At 34.0% G+C, this 26,915-nt stretch overlaps 1 protein-coding gene across 5 annotated transcripts in view; it reads right to left on the bottom strand.

Annotated features, from left to right (window-relative positions):
- The window catches only part of LOC112465141, a 38,422-nt gene that overhangs the window by 9,574 nt on the left and 1,933 nt on the right, over positions 1-26,915 (bottom strand). The window contains exons 1-2 of one of the 5 annotated variants that reach the window (XM_025032543.1): positions 3,538-3,816; positions 3,307-3,419 (exon numbers count right to left, since the gene is read on the bottom strand). The exons of 1 other annotated variant lie outside the window; for it this stretch is intronic. In XM_025032543.1, the coding sequence (XP_024888311.1) occupies positions 3,307-3,419; positions 3,538-3,675 (251 nt within the window). In that variant the 5' untranslated portion in view covers positions 3,676-3,816. Of the gene's footprint in view, positions 1-3,306; positions 3,420-3,537; positions 3,817-10,854; positions 11,357-17,212; positions 17,402-22,519; positions 22,711-26,915 lie in introns of those variants that run through there. 3 more of the 5 variants (XM_025032545.1, XM_025032544.1, XM_025032546.1) reach the window with 3 other exon arrangements.

The following is a 26,915-nucleotide window of genomic DNA, read 5'->3' as shown; positions in this document are numbered from 1 at the left end:
GGGTCGCTTAATTTTGGATTTTATTACTATAAAAATGTGTTATATACAAGTATAAGCAAGAAGGAAGTGTTAGAGTCAGAGGGTCCCCACTAGTCCATTCGATCGTCGATGTCAAGCAACGTTGAGCGCAGTTACTACTCGGATAGGTGACTGGGATAATTTCCAGTCAAATATAATAAAAACTGATTTAACATAGTTTGAAAACGCTATAAAATGATTAAGTGATCAGAACGCCAAGTATTACAAAAGCGGAGTCGTCCATAAACGAGTCGCATCGCGACGAAGAAGTGTGTCGTTTAGAAACGAGAAAAATATCAAGCGCGATCGACTGGACCGGGAATTGAACCCGGATCTTTCGCATTCCGGGCGAATGCTCTTCACCATTTAAGCTATCCAGCTCACGTTGATATCCTTTTATCAAATCAAAGAAGAAGCCCTTTGGACACTGGCGATAGTTGTGAATGGTTGTTTCTTTTCGTATCACCATTAAGGTGACGGATAACATTTTTTTACATCTCTCACACCAGCTAAGACCGATAGGATCTTAATATTAGGACATCGTACTTTGGAACTTGTGTCCAAGGATGAAAGTACAGAAAGTACCATGAGCGACCTAAAACCTTCGATATTAGGACCACGTGCTTTGGAACTTTTGTCCAGGAATAAAAATTCCACGGATGACAAATTTTCAATATTAGGACCGTCTGCTTTGGAACTCATGTCCAGAAGTGAAAGTTACAGACCTTTAACATCAGCGCTGAAATTTACGTCAAATTTTGTATCGAGAAAATAATGGCTCGAGATACGCATGTGATCTGGACATTATGAGAACGATATATCTTTTCACGGATACCGTAGCGAAGCACGTAGAGAAGCACGGTATCTGTGAAACACGTTTTACCCCTTTTCATCCCGTTAGAGGTCGAATTTCGAAAAATCCCTTCTTAGTGGGTGGTTACGTCATGAGAGGAATACACTACCCAAATTTAATGTTTCTAGGTTCTGGGGTTTGGGCTGGGCGTTGATGAGTCAGTCAGGACATTTGTCTATATATATATATATAGATTAACACCTATAAGTATTTATTAATATCTATAAAAATCCCTGTAAAACTCCTTAAAAATTATGGTTTCCGTTAAAACATTCAGGAATTTATAGACCTGCTTTATTGCGAATTCCTAGTAAATCCCATTCGATACCTATTTGTACTTATAGAAGTATTGCCTATTAATATCTATAAGTATCTATTAATACCTATTGAAACCTATAGAATACTCTATTGTAAATTCCTGATAACTACTAATAAATATATGTTTTTGCTACCTGGGAACCCACTTCTACTACTTCAAACGCTAGTGCGCTGTTTCCAAGTTTTCCTTAGAACCTTAACTAGTCCCCTCGATGAAGCATCCGAACCTACTTAATACCAGTTTATTTTGACTGTTTGATTGAATCTGTTTATCTAATAGTTTCTTTTTGGATTATTCTGACTAGGCCAACGGAATGTCATAAAACCTTTAGAATCTTATTGATACGAAAGGTTAACGGCCAATAACGAGCATGAAAGTTGTTAAATTTAATAAAAATTTATTATTACAAACACTTAATTTACTAGGAATGTTTCGGCAACACAGTGCCTTCTTCATCTAAAATTAATAAAATATAAAATGTCGCAATTCAATATTAAATTCGTCACGAGTTAAAAGTTTCCACATCCAAGTAATAATTATAGGAACATCAAATAAATACTGAACAGAAAAAATTGGAATCGCTGTACATTTGTGAGGTCCTTAATTGGAAAATGTAGTCGAATAATAAAATTCATGATTAATTCTTAAGTCGGAAGTGAAAATAAATTGAGTCAATCAACGATGTAAGCTTGTCACAAGCAAGAGTCAAATGAACAAAATTAAAAGTGTATATGTATACTGTAAATTGAAAGAGACTTGTGAGAAGGAAATGTAAATGAATTCTATACGAATATACATACTAAGCATATAAGAAAAGAGATTAATAGCAAATTCGGTTGGACACACCAGTGCGCACTCAGTGCACATTAAAGCTGTTGTACACTGATTTAATCTATAATATTTAAAGTAAAATGCAAATAATAGGTTGGCCAATAAGTCCGTGCGGTGTTTTACTTATAAATGTTACTTATAAATATAACCGCACGGCCAACCCAATATTTCGACTGATAAAATGCCTAATACATATTTTACTAAATAGTACAATAAAAAATATTGAGGATTTCTTGACTTAATCCATTTATATTAAACATACACTTTACGTTGATTTGTGTACGACGGCGTTAATGTGCACTGAGTGCGCACTGGTGCGTCCAATCGAATTCGCTATAAGTTTTGACTCTTGCTTGTGACGAGCTTACATCGTTGATTGACTCGATTTATTTTCACTTCCGACTAAAGAATCAATCATGAATTTTATTATTCGACTACTTCTTCCAATTAAAGACCTTACAAAGGTATAGCGATTCCATTTTTTTCTGTTCAGTATTTATTTGATGTTCCTATTATTATTACTTAGATGTAAAAACTTGTAACTCGTGACAAATTTAATATTAAATTGCAAAATTTTATATTTTATTAATTTTGGCTGAAGAAGGCACTCTGTGTGTTGCCGAAACGTTCCTAATTAATTAAGTGTTTGTATAATAATAATAAATCTTTATTGAATTTAACAATTTTCATGCTCGTTATTGGCCGTTAACCTTTCATATTATTGTTGATACATACGAGCTTGATATAATTTAATCTTATTGATATTAATATGATATTAATTAGATTTAATCGAACTTTTTTAGCAGGGCTACCATGAGCCGATCGAACCCACTTTTTCGATGTTTGACGCTCTGTAACTCGGAAACTCTGTTCATTTTTGGACTTCGTCATCAGGACGTCACGAATTACATGATACATCATACTGAATTTTCAGTTTGACCGGGATCCATTTTCCCGTGGTTTTATGAGGGGTCCTTTGGAAAACATTACTAATTAAAATATCGCGAATATCTTTGATAATATTAATCTTACACTAACATTATAGATATAGAAATAAGTTTTATCTTAGAAAGAGTATTTCGTTTCGGCGCTTTTCAGATACAATAAAAAATAATTGTTATTCAGAAATCATTAAAATCTGCCGATTATTTAATTTATAGTTTCTATTTTACATTCGTTGATTTCTTAACACTAGAACTACCGGAGATTAATCTATATTTATTTTTACCGAAAAAATCTTTAGAGAAAAGAAAAGAGGAAAAGAGAAACTAATTAATAAAATTACCCAGTAAGCAAAATGAGACAATCTGTTAGCAGATTGGTAACAAATTTGATCATATAGCAGCAGATGGCATCAGCTGCGTCCGCATTCAGTTTATGTTCTGCCAGCAGAATCTGCTAACATAATATCAGAAGATTAACAGTAGAAACCGTGCAGAGCCGAACAATTCCAGTAGGGTCTGCTCGATTTCTGCAGTCAATCTGTTGCCTGATTATATTAGCACATCTGTTATACTTCTGTTGGCGTTATGTCGGACATCATGTGATATATCAGAATCGGCATCAAGGTTGTCTTTCTGCCAGTAAAATTTGTAGAAGATACTCGGCAAAATCTGCTTTCGACAGACTTGTAATCATCCGTCTGGGTAATCATCTGTAATTTCAATAAAAGTCAGGAAAAATTCTAGAAATCAAGGTGTTTTAAAAGAATGAGTAATAATTTATTAAGAAATGTCAAACGGGTTATTTTGGCTTTCTCGGTAGTTCTAGTGTGTTAAATTTATTGTCAAAATGCTTCTTCCTAATGATACGTATACCTATACGATGCCAATGAACGTATCAATTTCGGAATTAAATAATTGCGGTGCTGTTATCGTACAGTTGTATATCGTCTAGTTGACGGCGCTACGATCATTCTGATATGCGGTAGTTTAAGCGTCGCGTCGCATCGCGTCATCGTCACTCGCGAATCCTTCAACCGCGATAATCCCGCTAAAATTTTTGATCTCAGGGAATCTATCTCGCCACCAGTGTCTGCCACGGTAACCCCCACGGTCACCCCCCGCCCCTTCTCTCTCTTTCTCACTCGTGGCTATCTATAGACAACGGTTATGACCGAACACTCGTCCGACGCATCTTTTGTTTGTAAAAATGGCGCCTGATCCCCAGGATCGATTCGACCACGGTCAAGTTGAAAATGTCAATCTAAACTCGGGAGAGTGTAATCTAAACTCGGGAAAGTGTAATTGTGTATATAACGTGTTTCTGTATGTGAGTGTCCACGGTATTTGTGAACTTGGTTTGATCCGTAGATGCGTTAGGCCCAAGGAATCGTGCGAATCGTTTCTCCATGCGGGAATCGTCTGATGTAAAAAGTGCCATTGGCTCTTAAACATCGCTCGCGTCTCCGGCGGATTATTCTCCATGTTGGAGATTTTTCGTGAGCGACTGGCGATGGACTCGAGGGCGTCTCGTGGCCGCAAAAATCAGCGGCATCAATCGTCCCGCGCCTTGTTCACGAGCGACGTTAATTTCTGCCTTATCTCTGGCCCTCGGGGATTTCCCGAACAACAACAACCTCGTGTTTATACCAGAAGATCGCGGATGAGAAGAGAAAGCTTCGTCACTGCGCACTGCGCTCCGAGAAATATTGAAGAAAGGTCGCTATTGTACGGAGCGATCGCGAACTAGAAGAGGAAACTTCGTCACTGTGCTCCGCCCTAGAAATATTGAAGAAAGGTCGCTATCGTCCGGAGCGATGCGATGAGTAAAACTTGCACTTCTTTACTTCTTTGCGGTTGTTTTAAAAAAATCTGCCGTTTAGTTTTTGTGTAAAGTAATCAACACATAATACATGTGTAGATTTAACATATGTCTGCTATGTTAATTAAACTGAACAAATATAAGAAATTCAAAAAATATGTTAAAGCAACAAAATTTGAACGTATTTATTAAGTGTGTTAAAATTTACGGAAAAAGAGTGTTGATTTTACTCTATAACGGAAGTGGGGATGATTCAACATAAAAGTTATGTTAATCGTACACACAATTAACTTCAAATTACGATCAAAATTACATTTTTTTTCTGTTGAAATATTAACGTAGTATCGGTGTTACCATTTAACACATCTATGTTAAATTAATACAAAAGTTTAAGTAAACCGTTTGGGACATGTGATTTATGTTATAATTAACACAAATTTTCCAACTCTGGTAGGTCTGTTCATTTAGCTGAATTCTTGCATAGTTCACCTTTTCTCTTTTTCTCTCCAATGTGAAAAGAAAAATATATGAACCGTGAAAGAAGTTCAGCTAGAGAGAATAGGCCTATTGATACAGCCTAATCAACAGGATTGGTGACGGGACTCTGTAACTTAATTCTTAATGACAGTTTTGTTACGCAGTTTTTTTACCATATATATAATGGGAGCTTTCCAGCAAGCGACACAAGTCGACACAAACGTCGTTCTATTTTTCTTTTCTACAACGAGTAACAAAAACGACACTTGTGTCGACTTGTGTCGCTTGCTGGAAATCCATCAAAGTTGCGTTCTGAAACGTCACCCGGGTATACACGGGTATACTCCCTTCTCCTTCTAACTCGCTGAGATTTCTATCAGAAAGAGAAGGTAGTATACTCGTGTGCACTCGGGTGACGTTTTTGAACACTACCCCGGCGTAACGACTGTCGTGCAATAGGAGGGTGCAATGGTTGCTCAAATCAATATGTTAAGAATTAGTTCAAATTTATAGAGGATATTCGTCTACGGAAATCTGTCGTCCGTGCCAAAGTTGAAGACGATTGTTTGCATAATTGTCGAGTAATTAATTAAAGTTATATGTACTTATTGGTTTCCCTATTATTTTTTTTCTTACAGAAGACATCTCTTATCCGATAGTAACGAATTAATCCCTTGACCATCAATAATGGAAAAATCCGTCTTTTCCTTTCTCTAAATATATTCGGATTGATATATATCTTACAATAAGTGTCTATTTCTTCACCTAAGATAATAAGGAGGGAGGGTCAAGTAAAAAAAAATTTTTTTGAAGAGAATAATAAATCGATTGTTTTGAAAATTAGTGCATGTTTTCATTATTTTTACATAAAAAAATTTATGTGTGTAGTTTAAATACTAAATAAAAATATGCACTAATTTTCAAAACAATCAATTTATTATTCTCTTAAAAAAAATCGCAAAATTTAATTGTCATTCACTTGACCCTCCCCCCTTAATCTCAATGACGGACAAATCCATACATTTAAGGAGGTTTGATCATTACTTGTGAGTCAAAAATGCGATTGAAATAAATGTCATTAGGGGAGACCGGGGCTAAACCGCCAGTTTTTTTTTCGGTGCCGATTTTTAACAACAAAATAAATAATTTAAGTTAAATATTGTATACCATTGTAAAGAGTGAACCTTTAGCTACAAAATTTATTTAGGAAATTTTTATCTACGTCGCTTTGTTTAACCGGTATGGAGCAAAAACGACAACAGTGCAAAAATTGAAATCTCAAAAAAGCCGGGGTTGAACCGCCACCCCCCCCCCCGGGGTTAATCCGCCACACTGCATTTTCAATACATATACGTACATCCAATCCTGAAAAATAATAGGATACATTTTAATAATTGTTTTTTAAGAGAAAAATATAAAAATTTATTATAAATTTTTATGCAAAACGTTATTAAAAAATAATTGTTTTACCTATTCTTCGTCAATTATTAGTGTATAGAATATTAACAAACATATACTGGGGTATGAGAGCGTCAACGACTCGGGAATTGCTTATTTTGCCAACATTATAGGTTAGAACCGGTCACTTTGTGACAATAAGCTTTCTATACTCGAAAGCCACGGTAGAGCCTTAATTTTTTTATATGATTTACATAAACACTTTACACAAATAATCGCAAAACTAGAGCAATATTGACCGTATAGTTTTTTTGTAATATTATTCAGAAGTTGACCATTTTTAGCCTATATACCCTCATGGAGAAAGTCGCTCCGAGGTAGATTATTACTGGTTTAGTACTTAGCCATCTTAGGATTTTGAAAAATTAACAGTTGATAGATGAAACATCAAGTAAGATGTTAAAAATCATAAAGACTTTAAAAATCGGACTTTACCGTGTGGATTGAAGGCTTTATCGTCACAAAGTTCAGGTCCCGGCATAGAATAAGCGATTCCCGGTCGTTGACGCTCTCATACCCCGACATATATTTATTAATATTCTATACATTAATAAATTGACGAAGAATATAGCACGTAAGTAGCATCCACAATTCATTATACTAATATTGCATATAATTCGGGATCGCTGTAATGACATTTATTTTAGTCGCATTTTTGACTCACAAGTAATGATCGAACCTCTTTAAGATACTCGTAATTTGTAAATGAATGAAAATGAAAAATTCACGCAATTCCAATCCGCCCATTTATCAGGGCCGACTCAAATTTGACGTTGCCCGACTGAAATGCACGCCCTCCGTAGCGTGCTCGATAGCTTTACGCGAAACAGCTACAATAAGCTGTTTTATTTTTACAATTTTATTTTTAATATGCCTTTGAGAGTTACATTACAGCTGTCAACATTTTTGCTATGTCGCCCGTGTATAAGAGTATAACTTCAATAATTCAAGATTTCTATATATAAACGAATATCCTCTTAAATTTAAACTAATTCTTATCATATTGATTTGAGCAACCCTTCATAAGGAGTTACAGAATCCCGCTACTGGCCGCTGTCGGCCGCGCTATCTAAGTAGACCGCTCGACAGACTCAACCGAAGGATTATACGGGGTCTCGCGACGCCGCGCCGTGGTTCGCTGTTCCCTTAATTTGAGTAACGACCTTCTCATCGCCGCGATTAGAGTCAAAACGCGCCGCTTCCGCGTATGCCACACGAGGCATTGTCAGTGTTTAATCGTTTATTCGTCACTCTCCACACTGTATACACATACGTATATACTCTGCGCTATGTACACAATCGTGCACAGATATATTACGCACATGCCCTTACCTAAACTTCACTCAAAGATTTCACAGTGGGAACGCATGCTGTGAGGGGCTTTTACGCCTCCTCGACGCCGACGGATCGGATGTCGACTTTATATACTTGTTACTACCGAGAGCGCAAAAAAACAGGACTAATTAACTGAGAATATATCCCTACTATCGTAATGTATATCGTAAAGGAAACCGTAATCAGTGAAGCACGATTTCGTAACTAGTAATAAATATTTATCTTAGCGTGTAGATTATGCCATGTCCAAATTTTCCTATCTATCGCACGTGTAAATTTTTATCGTATATACTGATAACCCTTACTGAAATTTAAGTCGCAAAAATCGTCTAAGATAAGAATATATGTATAAGATTAAAGAATATCAAGGAAATAAATATATAATTTAATAAGTATATGCATATAATATATAAAATAAAAGAAATCTCGTTAAAGAGAAAATGAGCTCTTACATATAAACCGTCGTAGCTATTGAAAGCAATTAAGGGATCGCTTCTTTAATTATTAATGTTACCAATTAGATATTTGGTACATTGAATTTTTTCTCTAACAAATAACTTGATATTTAACAATTAACTATTTTTAAACGCAGTGTTTTAACATTCTTAACCAAGTTGATTTGATCGAACCTGCGGCATCGCTCAAAGAAGCAATCCCTTCACAGCTCTCTATATATAGGATGAAAAACATATAAAATGACAAAAATATATAAATAACTAAAGATAGAAAGAGAATTAGGAAAATGCAATAATACCAACGATAATCCAACGGGTCCAGCCTAGTCTTGCGAAAGGAACAATGGGAATTATCACTGTTTGCTACAGTACTTATAAGCACCCTCCCCCCTCCCCTTTACGCATAATACTCGTTGATTAATGAATGATCCTAAAAAATCGCCACCGAACTTATCGACGAGCGTTTCAGATGTTGAAACTCAATTTCCGCGAAACCTTGATTTTCCTTTGATTAGGAGTAGAAAAGGATATGCGCTCTCCTATTCGCGAGAATGCCGAATAATTTTTTCGCGAGCGTGTAACGAGCTGTTGAACGCATCTATTATAACTTCGTCATAACCACGATCTATTCATTCGTTTCGTCGTTATCATTTTTGGATATGTTTGGATAATTTAATACGTTGATGATTGCCAAATATGAGTTGACTCTTGGTGGGCGATCTATAAATGGATGCTATTCACCAGCTATTCACCGATTCTATTTTTATAAGGAAAAATAAGAATTTTATTGTGAGTTTTAATGACGAATAAATATAATTAAGTAACACATTGAAAAACATGCTGTTATAAAAATAACGTCGAGAACGAAATTATCTAATTGGTAACTCTTGCAGTCAACAGTTAAAGTTAGGGCTGCTGATTTGCTTCGAAGGCTTCGAGATATTCAAACTTCAAAGCTTCGAAGAATTAAAATTATGTAATTATTAAAATTTAATATAATAGTAATAGTATTGCAATAGGTACATATTTATAAAATTATATGACAAAATCTGAATAAAATTTCTAATGTTGCAATTATATATCGCTTATGTCTTATGTCGCAAATATATTTTTCGAAGCTCCGAACCTTTTCAAAACTGTCGAAGACTACCAGTTAAAATTAACGTGTTAAAATTGTACTAGTACTCTCTAAAAGTCGAAAAGTGAAATGTCACTCAAAACGAATAAAATGCAAGTGTAACGAAAATTGAAAATTGTGTCTGTGTCCTTCGAGTGATTCGCCACTCTAAGAAAGAGTAAAATTGCGCTCTATAAGTCGGAGTGAAATCGTACTTTGAGTGAAAGGGCACTTTTTACGAGTGGCTGCGTTCCAAAATTTAACCTCGGTAACTAAAATGCTATATAGAGTACGTGACGTAAACTATAGATTTTAGTTACCAAGGTTGAATTTTGGAACGCAGCCTACACTGTTGAAAAATTTTTGTATATAGTTGTGTTAAAAAAGGTCCTTGTTAAAATTTTTATGTAAAATAATCAACACATACGTGTGTAGATTTAACATATGCTTTCTATGTTAATTGAACTTTACAAATTTAAAACGTAAAATTATTAAAATAATTTAAAAAATATGTTAAAGTAACACAATTTAAACGTATTTATTAAATGTGTTAAAATTTACAGAAAAAAAGTGTTGATTTTACTTTATAACAGAAGTAAAATTTACAGAAGAAGAATGTTGATTTTATCTTCCAATCTTAACTTTAACATAAAAATTATGTTAATTGTACACATAATTAACCTCAAATTACAATCAGAATAACATTTCCTTTCTGTTAAAATATTTTAACATAGTATTGATGTTACCATTTAACACATCCATATTATGTTAAACTGACACAAAAATTTGAGTGGACCGTTTTGGACATGTGATTTATGTTATATTTAACACAAATTTTCCAACAGTGTAATAATAGTAAATCAGTGTTTATAGGAGTGAGTGGGTTATGTCACAATTTTGAGTAGAAAATTTCACTCTGTTAGGGTCATTTATCAGTCGATCTTTAGTGAATCGTGATTCACAACAGCTTTAGAGTGAGATCGTATCACTCCGGTAGAGTAGCCATTCTAAAAATTTCAGTAAAAAATTCACTTCTACTTTGTGTGTGCATTTACTCAAATTATAGTGACAACCCTCTCTTTTGGAGTGACTATCACAATCACTCTAATATATGGCAAAAATAGGAACGCAAATTTCTTTGGGGATGTTGTAAGAAAATAAGTACGAGAATTTTCCCGCGGCACTCGGAAATGTAACGACAAATCTGGCAGGGATCAATAAAACTCACCCCTTCAAATTCCTTTTCGAGGAATTGATACTTCTCATCTATATATCCTCGTGGCGGATTCCTCGCGCTAGGAGCGTGAGAGCTACTTCGTGATCCGCAAATTTCTTTTCGCGAAGTAACGTTTCCGCGAAAGACAGCAATGAAGCCTCGAGAACCCCCTCGAGCGGGATCAAATATTATTTCCGAATTTCGCTACCGTCCCGTTCGACGGCGACGCGAGGAACCTCTCCCGAATCTCTCGCAGGATGCGCACGAGAAATTTTTAAAGATGCGAATATCGGTTTTCCACGCGGTGGAATATCTGCGGTAACGGGATCGAGGGAGGTGACAGGTGGCGGCGTGGCCCGATGGTCTTCGCGACGGATATACGGCGCGCGCCGTCGGGATTTGGATGGACGGGACTCGGAGACTCGAGTGGCCGAAGACGACGGAGGCACGTAAAGCGTCCACGTTGACGTCGACCGTGTTACTACGGCAGGAGACCTCCGCGATATGTCCGTCGAAAGAGATCAAAACAACTTCTACTAGTTTCAAGTCCCTACCACACAGTTCGCTCTGCTTCTCTTACCACGTCACGAAGTCTCGTTTCGAGGAATCGCCTCGTTGCCGCCGCCGGGGGTGTCGATCAGGGCAGAAGAGACCGAGAGTCGTCGTCGAGTCCGAAATGCTTTCGTAGTCGCGACTGTTGTGCGCAATAGTAACGCACAATTGCGATTTTTATATGAGCAATGCGCGCGATTGTATAGAGACAACATCCGCCAGTGGGAGGGACACAAACAATCTCCCCACGTGATTAGGGCGTTCTCACGTTTATCAAAGGGGGAAATGAATAGTTTAAACGACACGCGCGTGAAAAGCAACGAGTGAACAACGCTGACTTTCAGGTGAGTATCTCTGGTATCAGCCGATTTCAAAATATAATTTCGTTCATCTGGCTACATCTGGAAAGAACTGGGCAAACGTAACGATTAGTGAGATGTAATATAGTCAGCGGAGTAATATCATTTTACTTTGTTCATGTTTTTTTTTTTAACTAGACAGATTAGTTCAGACTTATAGATATGCCATAGTTGCGTCAACTCGGATCTTTCTAGAATTTTGTCGAGTTTTTTGCTAATTTGGCCACAATAAAGGCAGACCCGCCTAAAGCAGCGGAACACTACGTGATTACCGTAACGGGATTTCTCACCGAATTACAAATTTAAAAAATATAGAAATAATAACTTTATAAAATGAGTTACACGTGTTCCTTCCTATCATGTCATAACCCGGAGGTCACTTATTATCGACTGGCGTATCGTTTATCTCACCGTGCTATGCAATATTAACAAGAGATCATCCTTTGCTTTTATAAACAATGCAAAAATGATCGAGATTTGACTCTGCAGGAACGCCACGCCTTGTTTTCGATGATGATTAAAAGACTCTTACTTTCGATTTGTTATACAAATTTATATGGATAGATCCATTATAAAGTATATTCATATATGATTATCTTTAACCTTATAAATATAATTTTACATGATCCTACATGATAATATACTAGTATATAAAATCATATATGACTATATAAAGTTATACTTAAAGAGATTTAACCATATAATATTGTTCAAGATTATATTTCCATTTCTTATATGACCATATATAATTATATATTTACTAATATGAACAAATAAGAGGTATTTTTTCTCGGGTATATAATTATTAGGGCTGGTAATTTGCTTCGAAGGATTTTGATATTCGAAACTTTGAAGCTTCGAAGAATTCGAAGATTCGAACAATATATTTGTGCGAATGTCGAATTCATTTAAAGGACGCTAAAAATATTGTAAAAAGAAAAAGAATTAGTCAATATATATACTAAAAAAATGTGTAATTATTCCTAAATTACAATCTTGAAATATTATAACATGAATTATTACATGTTTAAAATGGAAAAGTTTTAAATAAAAAATTAAGCCGTTCTTATTGAAACATGAAACGAGTTTTCGGAAATATTTCTCGTTCTGAAATTATCAAATAACGCATACTGCGATATTTGTCCTCAATATGCTATAATTGTTTGAAGTATATCTATCACTTAAAAGATTAATATTGCAATTGGCAATTATATATCTTATTCAAATATATATATATTTATATTAAGAATAGTTGTTGAGTTCAAGAATAGTTATTTATATTTGTTTATCGCAAAATTCGTATGTGTACATATATATAGCGAGAATAGCGCGCGTTGGCTAATGTATAGTTTTTAAGAGTGGAGATCACTTTTAAACTTTCAAAAAATCAATTTTTTTAAAGGTTGAACATTTTATAATATTTTTAAAATAAAACGCTTGTTACAATTTGAAACATTTACCAAGTTACAATATTTTATTACGTCAGAGATTTAAATTGTGTTATATACTGTCACTGAAACTTTAATCGCTGTTTTTCGAAATATTTTCGAAAATTCATCAATTAGATGTCCAACACATTTTGCTTTTAATCTATATAAAAATTGTTAAGACAATTAACAATTAACAATTCGTTAACAAAATTATTTTTAAACTAAATAGAAAATTAAAAAAAAACTAAAATAAAAACTAAATAAAACTAAATAAAACTAAATATTTTTTGTAAAAAAAAAAATACTTGGCTTTATTGCTCTAATAAAAATTTGTTTTGAAAAATAAAAACATTTGTCGAAACATTCTCAGAGGCCATGCAGCTCCGTTGTGGCGAAACGATATTACCCGCAGTTGAAAAAATTCGCTCTGACGCAACGGATGTCGCGGGAATACATAAATATTTCTTCGCCAACAGAGCCAACTGTGGAAATTTCTTTTCATGTGATTTCCACCATTGAAGGGGATTCATATTAATATCAATTTGTGGCTCACAAAGATACAGTTGGATCTGCTGAGCTGCCGAAGTTAAATGCGTGTTTTCGGGCTTTTTAAAAAGATAGTCTAGTACGCTATTTGTATCCAGGCTCGATTTCTTTCATAAATGTTTTGAAAGCAGGACTAGAAGAAAAACTAAAAGGCAGTCGGTTAAATGCGATTAATTTAACTAGTGCCCGTGTAATCTTCTCGCTGCGTTCCTTGCTAACAGATGTAATCCCACCTGCACGTTTTCGTGGTATAGTGGCCGAATTAGTGGAAGAAGTACTGACGCTTGTATCAGAGAAAGAAGATCCTTCGATTGGGTCATCTGTATCTGTGCTGTATTAAAAATAGTATATTATATACATATACATGTGTGTATAATATATATATACATAGTGTACACAAAAACGTTAAATAATTAAATTGAAAACTAAATATTAATACCAATACTCACTGTTCTTTATAATCATGCTGTTGTGTTACATGTTTTTGTGATGGCGTTAAATCATGTACTCTTTTTAAATGCTGTACTAAGGTACTTGTAGAATTATGTGTTCGAAGCACTGTATCACATAATTCGCAAGTTGCTGACTGGCCATCAGGAGCTTTCAAGCAATATTGCCACACCCAGCTCTTCTGCATATTTTCTTAATCTGTAAACTTCTCACACTGCAAACGTATGTCACGATACTGTGATCACGAAATCGCGATACCATATTATTTAGTCGTGTATTGTTTACTCGTGTTGTCCTTGCAATGCTACTGCTATAGCAAACAAATATAAACGTACTAAATGATATGATATCGCGATTTCGTGATCACAGTATCGTGACATACGTTTGCAGTGTGAGAAGTTCACAGATTAAGAAAATATGCAGAAGAGCTGGGTGTGGCAATATTGCTTGAAAGCTCCTGATGGCCAGTCAGCAACTTGCGAATTATGTGATACAGTGCTTCGAACACATAATTCTACAAGTACCTTAGTACAGCATTTAAAAAGAGTACATGATTTAACGCCATCACAAAAACATGTAACACAACAGCATGATTATAAAGAACAGTGAGTATTGGTATTAATATTTAGTTTTCAATTTAATTATTTAACGTTTTTGTGTACACTATGTATATATATATTATACACACATGTATATGTATATAATATACTATTTTTAATACAGCACAGATACAGATGACCCAATCGAAGGATCTTCTTTCTCTGATACAAGCGTCAGTACTTCTTCCACTAATTCGGCCACTATACCACGAAAACGTGCAGGTGGGATTACATCTGTTAGCAAGGAACGCAGCGAGAAGATTACACGGGCACTAGTTAAATTAATCGCATTTAACCGACTGCCTTTTAGTTTTTCTTCTAGTCCTGCTTTCAAAACATTTATGAAAGAAATCGAGCCTGGATACAAATAGCGTACTAGACTATCTTTTTAAAAAGCCCGAAAACACGCATTTAACTTCGGCAGCTCAGCAGATCCAACTGTATCTTTGTGAGCCACAAATTGATATTAATATGAATCCCCTTCAATGGTGGAAATCACATGAAAAGAAATTTCCACAGTTGGCTCTGTTGGCGAAGAAATATTTATGTATTCCCGCGACATCCGTTGCGTCAGAGCGAATTTTTTCAACTGCGGGTAATATCGTTTCGCCACAACGGAGCTGCATGGCCTCTGAGAATGTTTCGACAAATGTTTTTATTTTTCAAAACAAATTTTTATTAGAGCAATAAAGCCAAGTATTTTTTTTTTTACAAAAAATATTTAGTTTTATTTAGTTTTATTTAGTTTTTATTTTAGTTTTTTTTTAATTTTCTATTTAGTTTAAAAATAATTTTGTTAACGAATTGTTAATTGTTAATTGTCTTAACAATTTTTATATAGATTAAAAGCAAAATGTGTTGGACATCTAATTGATGAATTTTCGAAAATATTTCAAAAAACAGCGATTAAAGTTTTAGTGACAGTATATAACACAATTTAAATCTCTGACGTAATAAAATATTGTAACTTGGTAAATGTTTCAAATTGTAACAAGCGTTTTATTTTAAAAATATTATAAAATGTTCAACCTTTAAAAAAATTGATTTTTTGAAAGTTTAAAAGTGATCTCCACTCTTAAAAACTATACATTAGCCAACGCGCGCTATTCTCGCTATATATATGTACACATACGAATTTTGCGATAAACAAATATAAATAACTATTCTTGAACTCAACAACTATTCTTAATAAATATATATATTTTTGAATAAGATATATAATTGCCAATTGCAATATTAATCTTTTAAGTGATAGATATACTTCAAACAACTATAGCATATTGAGGACAAATATCGCAGTATGCGTTATTTGATAATTTCAGAACAAGAAATATTTCCGAAAACTCGTTTCATGTTTCAATAAGAACGGCTTAATTTTTTATTTAAAACTTTTCCATTTTAAACATGTAATAATTCATGTTATAATATTTCAAGATTGTAATTTAGGAATAATTACACATTTTTTTTAGTATATATATTGACTAATTCTTTTTCTTTTTACAATATTTTTAGCGTCCTTTAAATGAGTTCGACATTCGCACAAATATATTGTTCGAAACTTCGAAGTTTCGAAGGTTCGAAGTTGCCTTCGAAGCTTCGAATTCTTTCAAAGCTTCGAAGCTTTGAAGTTGTCAAAAGTAACAGCCCTATATATATGCTTATATATGACTATATATAATTATATATTCTCATATATGGCCATATAATATTGTTTAAGATTATATTTTCTGTTTCTTATATGATCATATATAATCATATATCTATACTAATATGAACTAATATAAACAAATAAGAGGTTTTTTTTCCCAGGATAATTTTTTTGTTCAGCGTAAAAAATACTATCAGAAATCATCGTCAAATCAAGGGAAATGAAATTTGGGGAGTATATTCCTTTTATGATGTAAGTACCCACTAAGAAGGGATTTTTAGAAATTCGATCTCTAACGAGGTTGAAAAGGTGTAAAATGTGTTTTCACGAATTCCTCAATATCTCTTAAGCCCGAAATATCGACTTGGTTTTTGCTTACAAAGGTTACCCATACAAATGCTTAAAAACATAATTTAGGATTTTGTTCTAATCAACCCCTAAAGGGACAAATCATCTAGATTCGGGGGGATAATTATAGAATCCTTCCCATACCATAGCGAAGCACTGGATATCAAGCTAGTTTATTATAAAGTGGTAATTTTCTGAGATAAGATACATTGCAATAGTACAAGTAATGGTTTGCACTAATTCATTAATGGCAAGAACAGACAGACAGACAGATAGAGAAAGAGAGAGAATGAGAGTGAGAAGAGAGATATTAATGAAATGTAAAACGAGTATGCTTCAAACAAGCAATCGTAATAGTATATTAAATTGGAGTACGTGCACCGTCAAAAGTATAATATTAAGCAACCGCGTGAAAAGATATATAGCATCGATATCAACCTTCCGTGACATGCTAGACACGCACACCGGCAATTAATTGCGCATCGTAATTGTCGTTTGAATGGGGCCGCAATAACCGATCGGAGACCGGGTGATTCCGGTGTTTCCCGCGCGCGAATCGAGATCAAATTGTCCATTGAAGATAATGCCGGACTCAATCCCGGTCGCGTCAGTAGTTTAGCCGCGCAAGTAACGAACAATTAATCCCGTTTTTACTTATTTTGCGCGCCGATGCGGTGAGCCCCGCTTAGAGAGGATGTGAGAGGCCGCGCCCGCGCCGGTTTGCGTGCACCGAGCATCAGCCGAAGGCATCCAGGAAGAGATGCGCGAACGCAACTGCACCTCGATAATCGGTTGCCGCGCGACAAGCGTGATTGAGATTAATTCTTATCAGCTTTATCGCGATCACTGTGAGATTCCGTTGCTTCTTCGTCGACAGGATGTTTGTAAGATCAAAATGTTTAAAAAGAACGTTGCGCCACTGATTTGAATGTTCATAAACATTTCAAGAACCAGAATCTACGATTCTTTTTTGGATTGGGATTTCCAATAGAGTATTTACAAAAATATGTTCGCAAAAAAACATTACTGATCTGAATTCTCATAAACACTCCAACCAAATGTTTTTTCGTAGAAAAATAATTAGATTAGGTTCCAATTCGATCTCTCATTGGATCTCTCACAATCAGTTCCAATTAAATCCAAGAAAGTTTTTTGTGTAGAAGCAGAAAAAATTTTATCAAGTATTTCGCGCTTAGACTAATGGTGGTACGAACTCGATAATAACTTTTCTCAGTTGGGCGTTTTTGGTGGAGAGAAAGAGAGAGAGAGAGAGAGAGAGAGAGAGAGAGAGAGACGCGAAATTCGGATGGAGTTTCGATCCAATAAGAAAAGAAAAGAATTCAATTTATTTCTTTTTCCAAGAATACATAAAAATGATTTAATAATTTGATCAATTTCGAGGTTATTAATTCTGAGCGATTTAAATATAATGTAATTTTTTATAAAATGCAAGAAATGGAATGGTATTGGAAACTTGGAATGATATTGTATAATCCATTAATACATTAATCTTAAGATTCTGAAACTCTTACACAAAACCGAATAAGTGCTATATTTTTTTTTATCTTATACGTAGATAATACGTGCAGTTAGATGTGTGTTTCAACTATCATAGGATTCCCTTCTTTTCTCATTGCATCATAATTCAAGAACTATTTGGGTTCATATTTTTATTGGAGGTTAATCATTTCAGTTTTTGCCAAGAAATATTGCTTTGTTTTCCAAACATGCTCACCAAACACAATGACAAATCACTCATAAATTAAGTAATTGTACAGAGTGAGTTAAGTACTCTAAAAGATTTTAAGAGGTGATTTCTCACACAAATTCAAGACGAAAATTTCATATGACGATATGTCCTTTAGTTTCAAAAATACAGGGTGTCAAAGTTGAAGGAAAAATTTATTTCCAGAAATTTCGAAAATTACTCGGGTTATTTTGATGAAACTTTATGTATGTTTGAACGACATGAAGACTGATCTTTTCGGGCCATATATTATTTTTTATTCAATCAGAGGCGGATCCAAGCATAAGCAGATGAGATAAAGTCTACGAATGAAAAGAAGTCTACGAACTTAAATTTATTTTTTTTTCTCCAAAATGATTCTATCGAAAATATTAAAGAGATCTTTTTTTTTGTTGATTTATCTCATTTATCATAAAAAAGTTTCAAACTTAAAAAAATCAGTGGTGTACCAGTTTTTTTTTCGTAAAAAAGGGTACCCGCTTATCCTTAGGTGCGTCCCTGATTGAATAAAAAATAATGTATGGCCCTAAAAAATCAGGTCTTTATGTCCTTCAAAACCCTGTATTTTTTAAACTAAGCCGTTTTGGTCATATGAAGTTTTCGTCTTGAATTTGTGCAAGAAATTACCCTTTAAAATCTTTTAGAGTACTTAACTACCACCCTGTATAATAACGTCATTATCCCACTCTCAGTCCCCATCCCACTCATATAACTGATGAGTATTTCGAGATAAAACGTCTAAACAAATTGCTCTAAAATCTAAACAAAAAAAATAGGGGAACCTGGAGCATAACGGACTACGGAGCACAACAGGATATGGTCGATAACTTTTTACAGAGATGCTGCTATGTGATGAAATGTTTGGAAATTATTACTCTTAGATGGCTCCAACCGCGTATTGTTATTAGTTTTTATATTATTTTTGGCTGAAAGATACTATAAATTGTTTAATGCGTTCGGTGTGCTCTCCGCGACTGATTGTGAGTTGCATCAGTTTCTTTGATACATTTGCATAAGATAAGCGCAACAATAAAATTCTATTTTTGGTAATTATGCATAAAAGCGACGTCCTCTCCGATGACCTTGACCTTGACATATGTTGTGAAGGTCACTCTACTGAGTGACCTTCAAAAGGTTTTAGCCGTTGATCATTGTTTATTAAAAAGTTATAAACAAAAAAAGTTTAAAAAATATAGCAGCTATTTTGAGTTTTGGAAGGCATAAACGACTAATATAACGTCTTTTTTTTAAAGCAGAGAATACTTTATTTCGCGAGAAAGTCGTTGCTTTACCAAAACACAACATTTAAAGCAGTAAATTGTTGATAAATTGAAGTCTTTTTGTTAATGCAGTGAATACTTACATAGGTTAGATGACGCGCTTTACTAATATTTAACTGTTTAAAGCGCGTCACTAATCTACATAGGTTAGATTACGCGCTTTAAACTGTTAAATATTAGTAAAGCGCGTCATCTAAACTATGTAAGTATTCACTGCATTAACAAAAAGACTTCAATTTATCAACAATTTACTGCTTTAAATGTTGTGTTTTGGTAAAGCAGCGACTTTCTCGCGAAATAAAGTATTCTCTGCTTAAAAAAAAAGACGTTTATATTAGTCGTTTATACCTTCCAAAACTCAAAATAACTGCTATATTTTTCAGACTTTTTTTGTTTATAACTTTTTAATAAACAATGACCAACGGCTAAAATGCTAAAACCTTTTGAAGGTCACTCAGTAGAGTGACCTTCACAACATATGTCAAGGTCAAGGTCATCGGAGAGGACGTCGCTTTTATGCATAATTACCCTTTTTTTTATTACCATAATAGCGCATTTACGTTATTAAACGACCTTTTCTTGTCAATTTAATAAAGTATTTGTATAAATATTAATTATCTGTGATGATTTATATTACCTAAAGTAAACTTATATTCATTTCGTGGCATAACGGGGCATTAGTATACGGTAATAATGCCTTGTGTTCTTCAAATGTTTTTTTGTACGCTATCAATAAATACCTATGTTATGTTGCGCAATATAGATGCCAAAAATTATTGCACCAAATTTTGATTTATATTTTGATTAAAGAAAGTATACTGTAATAAAAAAAGCGTTATTAATAAATAATTATTATTACTTAAAAGTGTAATAATACATTCCTACATATATTGTGTGTTCTAATAAATCATTTTTAAAAAGTTTTGAATATTAATGAACAAGTTTTATGAGGTATTCCATTATACCCCGCATAAAATGCATAATAAGGAAAACTCACGTTTTTTAATGTATAAAACAATAATTTCGTCTTTTTAAACTATTTTTTTGCGGTAAAACTTGTGTTTTTCTTATAACAAATATTTCAAAGAATAATTTGGTGCAAAATCAAGTTTATTTATTTATTTTTAATATGTTTAAACTTCTTAGCGTTCCCATTAAGCCCTGGATTCCCCTACGAAGAGAAAATAGAATAGGATTGCTACACAAGCTGTGAGTGGATTGTTTGTAAGATAAAATTATCTAATGGAAAAATGTAATACGGGAGAAAATCGGACTTCAGCTATTGTTGATAGTAATGGAAGAGATAAAGACAGAAAATTAAGACCTAAATAGATTAGTTAATCCAAAATGCTGCAAGTCGACCTATTATCTATTTACATTTCTAATTAGTCACATGCTCACTTTTGTACTTCAGTTCTGTTTCTTTGGCATTAGCTTTTATACTAATATTTTCCATCTTTATATTTATAAGCTTACTTTATAACTATTTTGTTCTCTCTTTTTTCTCCTTTTTCTTTCTCTAATTTAATCTTATGCGACTTAATATACGTTTGTATATTTTGTTAATACAAAATATTACACATCCATATATCTTCTCTGAGTAATGAAGAAGTGAGAAAGGAGAATTGATTGTGCATAAGATGCGTTTGTATAGAAATATAATCGCGATTTTCTAACAATAAAAAAAATGAAGAATGTCGATTATTCTTTATACAAACGATATACGACAAGATAAATTACGAGAATTTTAAATGCTACAGATGAAATGTTGGACCGAATCGTAGAATTTACATGAAGAAGTTATTGTTATGGTCAAGAAATAATTTTTGCGCCTGCAAATAATCGTTCTACGGTATGCAGTTCAATGCGCAAACGTATGTATGGTGACCTCCCCATAGGCGCACGCAAAATCAAAAGTATAATTGTTATTCTTTGTCATCGTATATTCAAGATATATTTAATTAGAATCTGATGTAAAATTACGAGGTATCAGGATCCACCACTGGATATCGCGTAGACTACTAGAAAAATTTCCAAATAGAATATAAATAGAATTGTTTTGATGTCTAGTGTGAATGATAAACGCAATCGAAAATAAAGTCTTTTTATTTGCCTACATAGATAACATGTCAAGTGTGATATTCAAGTATTTTTTAGACTCAGAGATTTAGATTTACTTATATTTATGAATTTATATTCCTTAATTAGTCATTTAATTTTACGCGCCTATGTTAGCTATAATCGCAATAAAAATATAAACGCGAGAATTACAAGAACAAGATACAAAAAGTACAATAATAATATTTATATTAATAATTTATATATTTATAATAATAATTTGTAACATTTTAATTATTTATATTATTATTATTATTATTAAAATGCGATAAGCAGCGAGTAAGTGCGCGCGAGCATATTTCCCTAAGAGGGTACAGCTTACTTTAGTTATTCCTAAAAATGAAAGATATAAAAGATAGCAAAAGTCATCTGCAGATCAATCCACAGTTCTAGCGATGCTTATCTCGATTTCTTAGGAGATGTCTTAGTAGGTTTTCGCGTATTCGATCGGTAAGCACGTGGAATTCGAATACTCGTGATGAGCACGCGAGCAATTAATACCATATTCCGCTGCTCTCGACGGTAAATGTTTACGACGCGGTGCCGGGCGGCGCGGCTACAATTAATTCGAGTCGAGTTAAAGCTGCAAAGAGTACATACCTGGCAGCGAACCAAGATGTTGTGCTGCAAACGTGTACACACACGACGTAGTTGTCCGGATTTTCATCCGACGTGCGGACCAACTTACCGTACAGCGAACCGGTGGACAACGGCCTCATTTGCCGGAGTTACCTTTTCCCGCCCCGCCAAACTGCACCAACCATGCCCAACACCCGGCAGTAATAGCGCAATAATACCGTAGCTAAACCGTACGGTATAAAAAGAAACCGAGTCAACGGAGAAGCCGGCTTTTGGCTCATTGTCAAATGGCACTCGCGTTGAACTCCTGAATATCCATCGGATACTTCATCTCCGTTCAACGATTGACTTTTTAATCTCGGACGAAGTATGCTCGTTCCTCTCGATCGTGAAGCAGAAAAATCGATTAGATAAGTCGATTTACGTCGTGGTTATTTTATTGCTACCGGCTCGGCTCTCTCGTATAGATGGACTACTAAAGATTAGACAATAAAAGTCGACAATAATAACATACACAATGATCTTTACGGTGATGGAAACAATTAACGCGCGCGCGGAGAAGCTATTAATAGGTACATCCTGGGCCTTTCAAAACCGTATTTGTATATCTTTTCTCAAACACTCTAGCAGAAAGTTTATTAGGATTTCAGTGTAGGATAAATTTACACATTTTTAGTAAAAATTTGTTTGTATTAATAATTATTTAGTTATTTATTTTTAAGAGGAGAGGGGAGAGGGGTATTCGCTAAAAAATGGGCTTGAAAAATAGACAATTTTAAGGTTTTATTTATAAATAAAAAATCTAAAAGCTCTTGTAGTTTTGCATATGTATTTTTTACTATTTTATTGTTATTTCTACCGAGTTTCATATAAAAATAACTAATATTTATTTAAACGTAACTCGTAAGGTGCAACGTTTCGAAATATTTGTCCCCGATGGTTGCCATATCTCGGTCATATAATTGACCGATTAAGGATCCTGGGTACTCGTCGCGGCCATGTTGGAATGTGACGTCAGAAGCAAGAAATGACACGAAAATTCTTGCGTATAGTATTTCCAAATAAAAAGATATTTGGTTAAAATAATACTACAGATCACTTCAGCACACTTCAAAAACACTCCGAGTTGAGGTTAAGTCTACCCCTTTCCCTTGACAATTAATAAGGTATTAAGTAGGTTTTTTACGAGAAAAAACATCCCAAAAATTGCTTACTTTTGAGCGAACACTTCCTTAAATAAAAATATACGAGCATCTATAATCAAATAGTTATCTTCAAATATCCAATTTGTCAACCTGAAAATTTGTTTAAATAATGTCTTACCTTTAATCCTTGAAACATAATAATTCTGTCAATCTTAGGATGAAAAAAGTAAATATTAATATCTATCTACATATTGTAAAAATAGTACTTATGTGTTTATGAATTTTCTTTCAGATGAGATTAAACAGAAAGAGAGAAAGAAAAGGGGAAGGAAGGAGTGAAAACAGAAACTATTCGTTGTAGACAAATCAAGAGAGCATAAGGCCAATTTGTGGGTAAACCTGGAGATATACATTATTTATTAAGGCTAGACACGCGCGAGAATAGAAACGTAAATATCTGCGTTTTCCGGACCGGAAAGAAAGTTTTCTTCAGAATTTAAAGAAATTCGCGGCTTTAATAAATTCGCGTCGTCTGCTCGCGTAAATTAGCGAGCCCACGCAAGCGAAGTGCGCGGAATTAATTCGCCGTTATAGTTCGGTGCCGGTTTCTACAGGATCGTCCAAACGAAAACAAAACGCGCGTGCGACACATGAATTATCGCGCCAATGATTTGGTTATTAATAGGACAATAAGTGTGATAAACGAAACTAGTTTGAAAATAAAAGCTCTCTTATCTTTCCAGTAATATTATATGACTGTTCTCATATATATATAATATATCGTATAATATTAAAAATATATATTATTCATACATTTAATATTATATAGTTAATATTAATTAAATATATTCTATATTTAAAATATATTTAAAATAATATTATATATTTAACTAGCTGGTTACCCGGGCTTCGCCCCGAAGGACATGAGTAATAATACACGCAAATAATCTTACTCAATAGTCTCTCTCTCTCTCTCTCTCTCTCTCTCTCTCTCTCTCTCTCTCTCTCTCTCTCTCTCTCTCTCTCTCTCTCTCTCTCTCGCTCCCTCTCCCTCTCCCTCTCCCTCTCCCTCTCCCTCTCCCTCTCCCTCTCATGAAAAATTGGATTATTTTACACACATATTTTAACAAAACTTTGGCGTCATTCTTTTTTGTGTAAATTATTTCTTGGAAACTTTTCTTTTCATTTATCCAAATTTTTAATGATAATCTTATTTATATAAAAATCGAATAAGTTGTTTCTCTCGTTTTAACTGCAGGTTATTGCAAGAAAACTCCAATAACTTTTCTATCACTCGCGACAGTCATGTCCGTTCTAGACTGGAGGATGAGCCGACTCTCGGCTCATCTGTCTTCTATAGTGTACGTGACATAAACTATACATAAACTATAGATTTTTACCCATCTACACCACTCACTCGGATGAGCCGAGAGTCGGCTCATCCTCCAGTCTAGAACGGGCATCACGAAAGCCACGAATTGAAGTGACTGTTCACATATGTGAAATAAACAACTTATCCTACATAAAAAAATAAATTGTTATCGAAAAATAATACACATCGTGGCAATTAAACCCATCCTCGAAAAATTAATAAAATTTTTGAAAGATCGGTAACGAAAAACTAATACAGTTTATAACACTTTCCGAGAAATTCTACCTCTGTTTTATATACAATTCTTTAAGATTCGATCAATTATTTCCCGAAAAATTCAAAAAGTTTCTGATAACAATTTCCAAAAAAATCGGTAACGAAAAATTATACACTTTATATCACAAAATTCAATTCTTTGAAATTCGGGCAATTAATTCCCGAAAAATTGGAAAAATTTTGATACCAGTTTCCAAAAAGATCGGAAACGAAAAATTATACACTTTATATCACTCTCCGGAAAATTCTATCCCTATTTCATATATAATTCTTTGAAATTCGGTCAATTATTTCGCGTAAAAATTAAAAAAATTAGAAAAACCGGTTTCTCCAGAAGATCGGTAACAAAAAACTATACATTCTATAGCACTCCCCGGAAAATTCTACCCCTATTTTATATGGTTTTAATACAAATCCAGTCCAATAGTTTTTAAGTTAAAAACGTTCAAACATACACCACTTGTAAGAATTGAAAAAATTTTAAAAATGGGTTTCCAGAAAATAGATAACGAAAAACTATACACTCTATAGCACTCGCCGGAAATTTCTACCTCTATTTTATATGGTTCTAATATAAATTCGGTCCAATAGTTTTTAAGTTAACGTTTTTTTTTATTTTTCTAATTCTTACGGGTGGTGTATGTTTGAACGTTTTTAACTTAAAAACTATTGGACCGAATTTGTATTAAAACCATATAAAATAGGGGGAGAATTTTCCGGGAAGTGCTATAAAGTGTATAGTTTTTCGTTATCTATTTTTTGAAAACCGATTTTTTTAATTCTTTTACCTGTAAGAATTAAAAAAATTAAAAAAATCGGTAACGAAAAACTACACACTCTATAGCACTCCCCGGAAAATTCTAGTCCTATTTCATGTACTTGTGGTAAAAATTCGGTCCAATAGTTTTCAAGTTATTAACGTTCAAACATACACCACCCGTAAGGATTTTATATAATAGTATAGATATCATTACGTGATAAATTAGTCCCTTCCATAATTTCCACGTGATGCTATCATTCAGTTTCACGTTTAATACATACATACGTATAGATATATGTGCAATATATATGTATAAAGAAAATATTTTTACATCACACGTGCGTGGAAAGTGGCACATTACGCGCGTGACACGCTCGTAATGGGCCACTTTCCACGCACTTGTAATATAAAATAGGGTGTGCAACACGTGTGTTAAGTTGAAAATTGAACGTGCGGGTGATCGCACTCGCCTCCGGCTCGTGCGTCCACTCCGCACGTCCAATTTCCAACTTACAGCACTTGTTATACAAATAACTATTCTAGAATAGGATCTCAATTTAATATTAACGGCTTAAACAATAATTAAATAATTAATTTAATTAAATTGAGCAAATTCCGGTATGTGAAGATATAAAGCAGGAAGTAAAATCAGAAGGTAAGAAGCACGTTTATTTGTTCTGCGACACTGATATACTTTGCTCATCTCCAAAGAAATGCATTCTTATTGGCATGTTGATTTTGAAGCAGCCTGTAAAAAATCGACTCTCGAAACTTTACTTCCTGGACGTTCGTTACGAATGGCCGAGTGTCCGATGTCCGACTGACCGTGAGTGCCGAGCGCGAAAAGAGCATCGCGTTGCAACT

The sequence above is a fragment of the Temnothorax curvispinosus genome, unplaced genomic scaffold (genome assembly GCF_003070985.1).
Source record: "Temnothorax curvispinosus isolate PA1 unplaced genomic scaffold, ASM307098v1 QBEX01014922.1, whole genome shotgun sequence".
Lineage (NCBI taxonomy): Eukaryota > Metazoa > Arthropoda > Insecta > Hymenoptera > Formicidae > Temnothorax > Temnothorax curvispinosus.
This window is presented reverse-complemented; position numbering and strand designations above follow the sequence as displayed.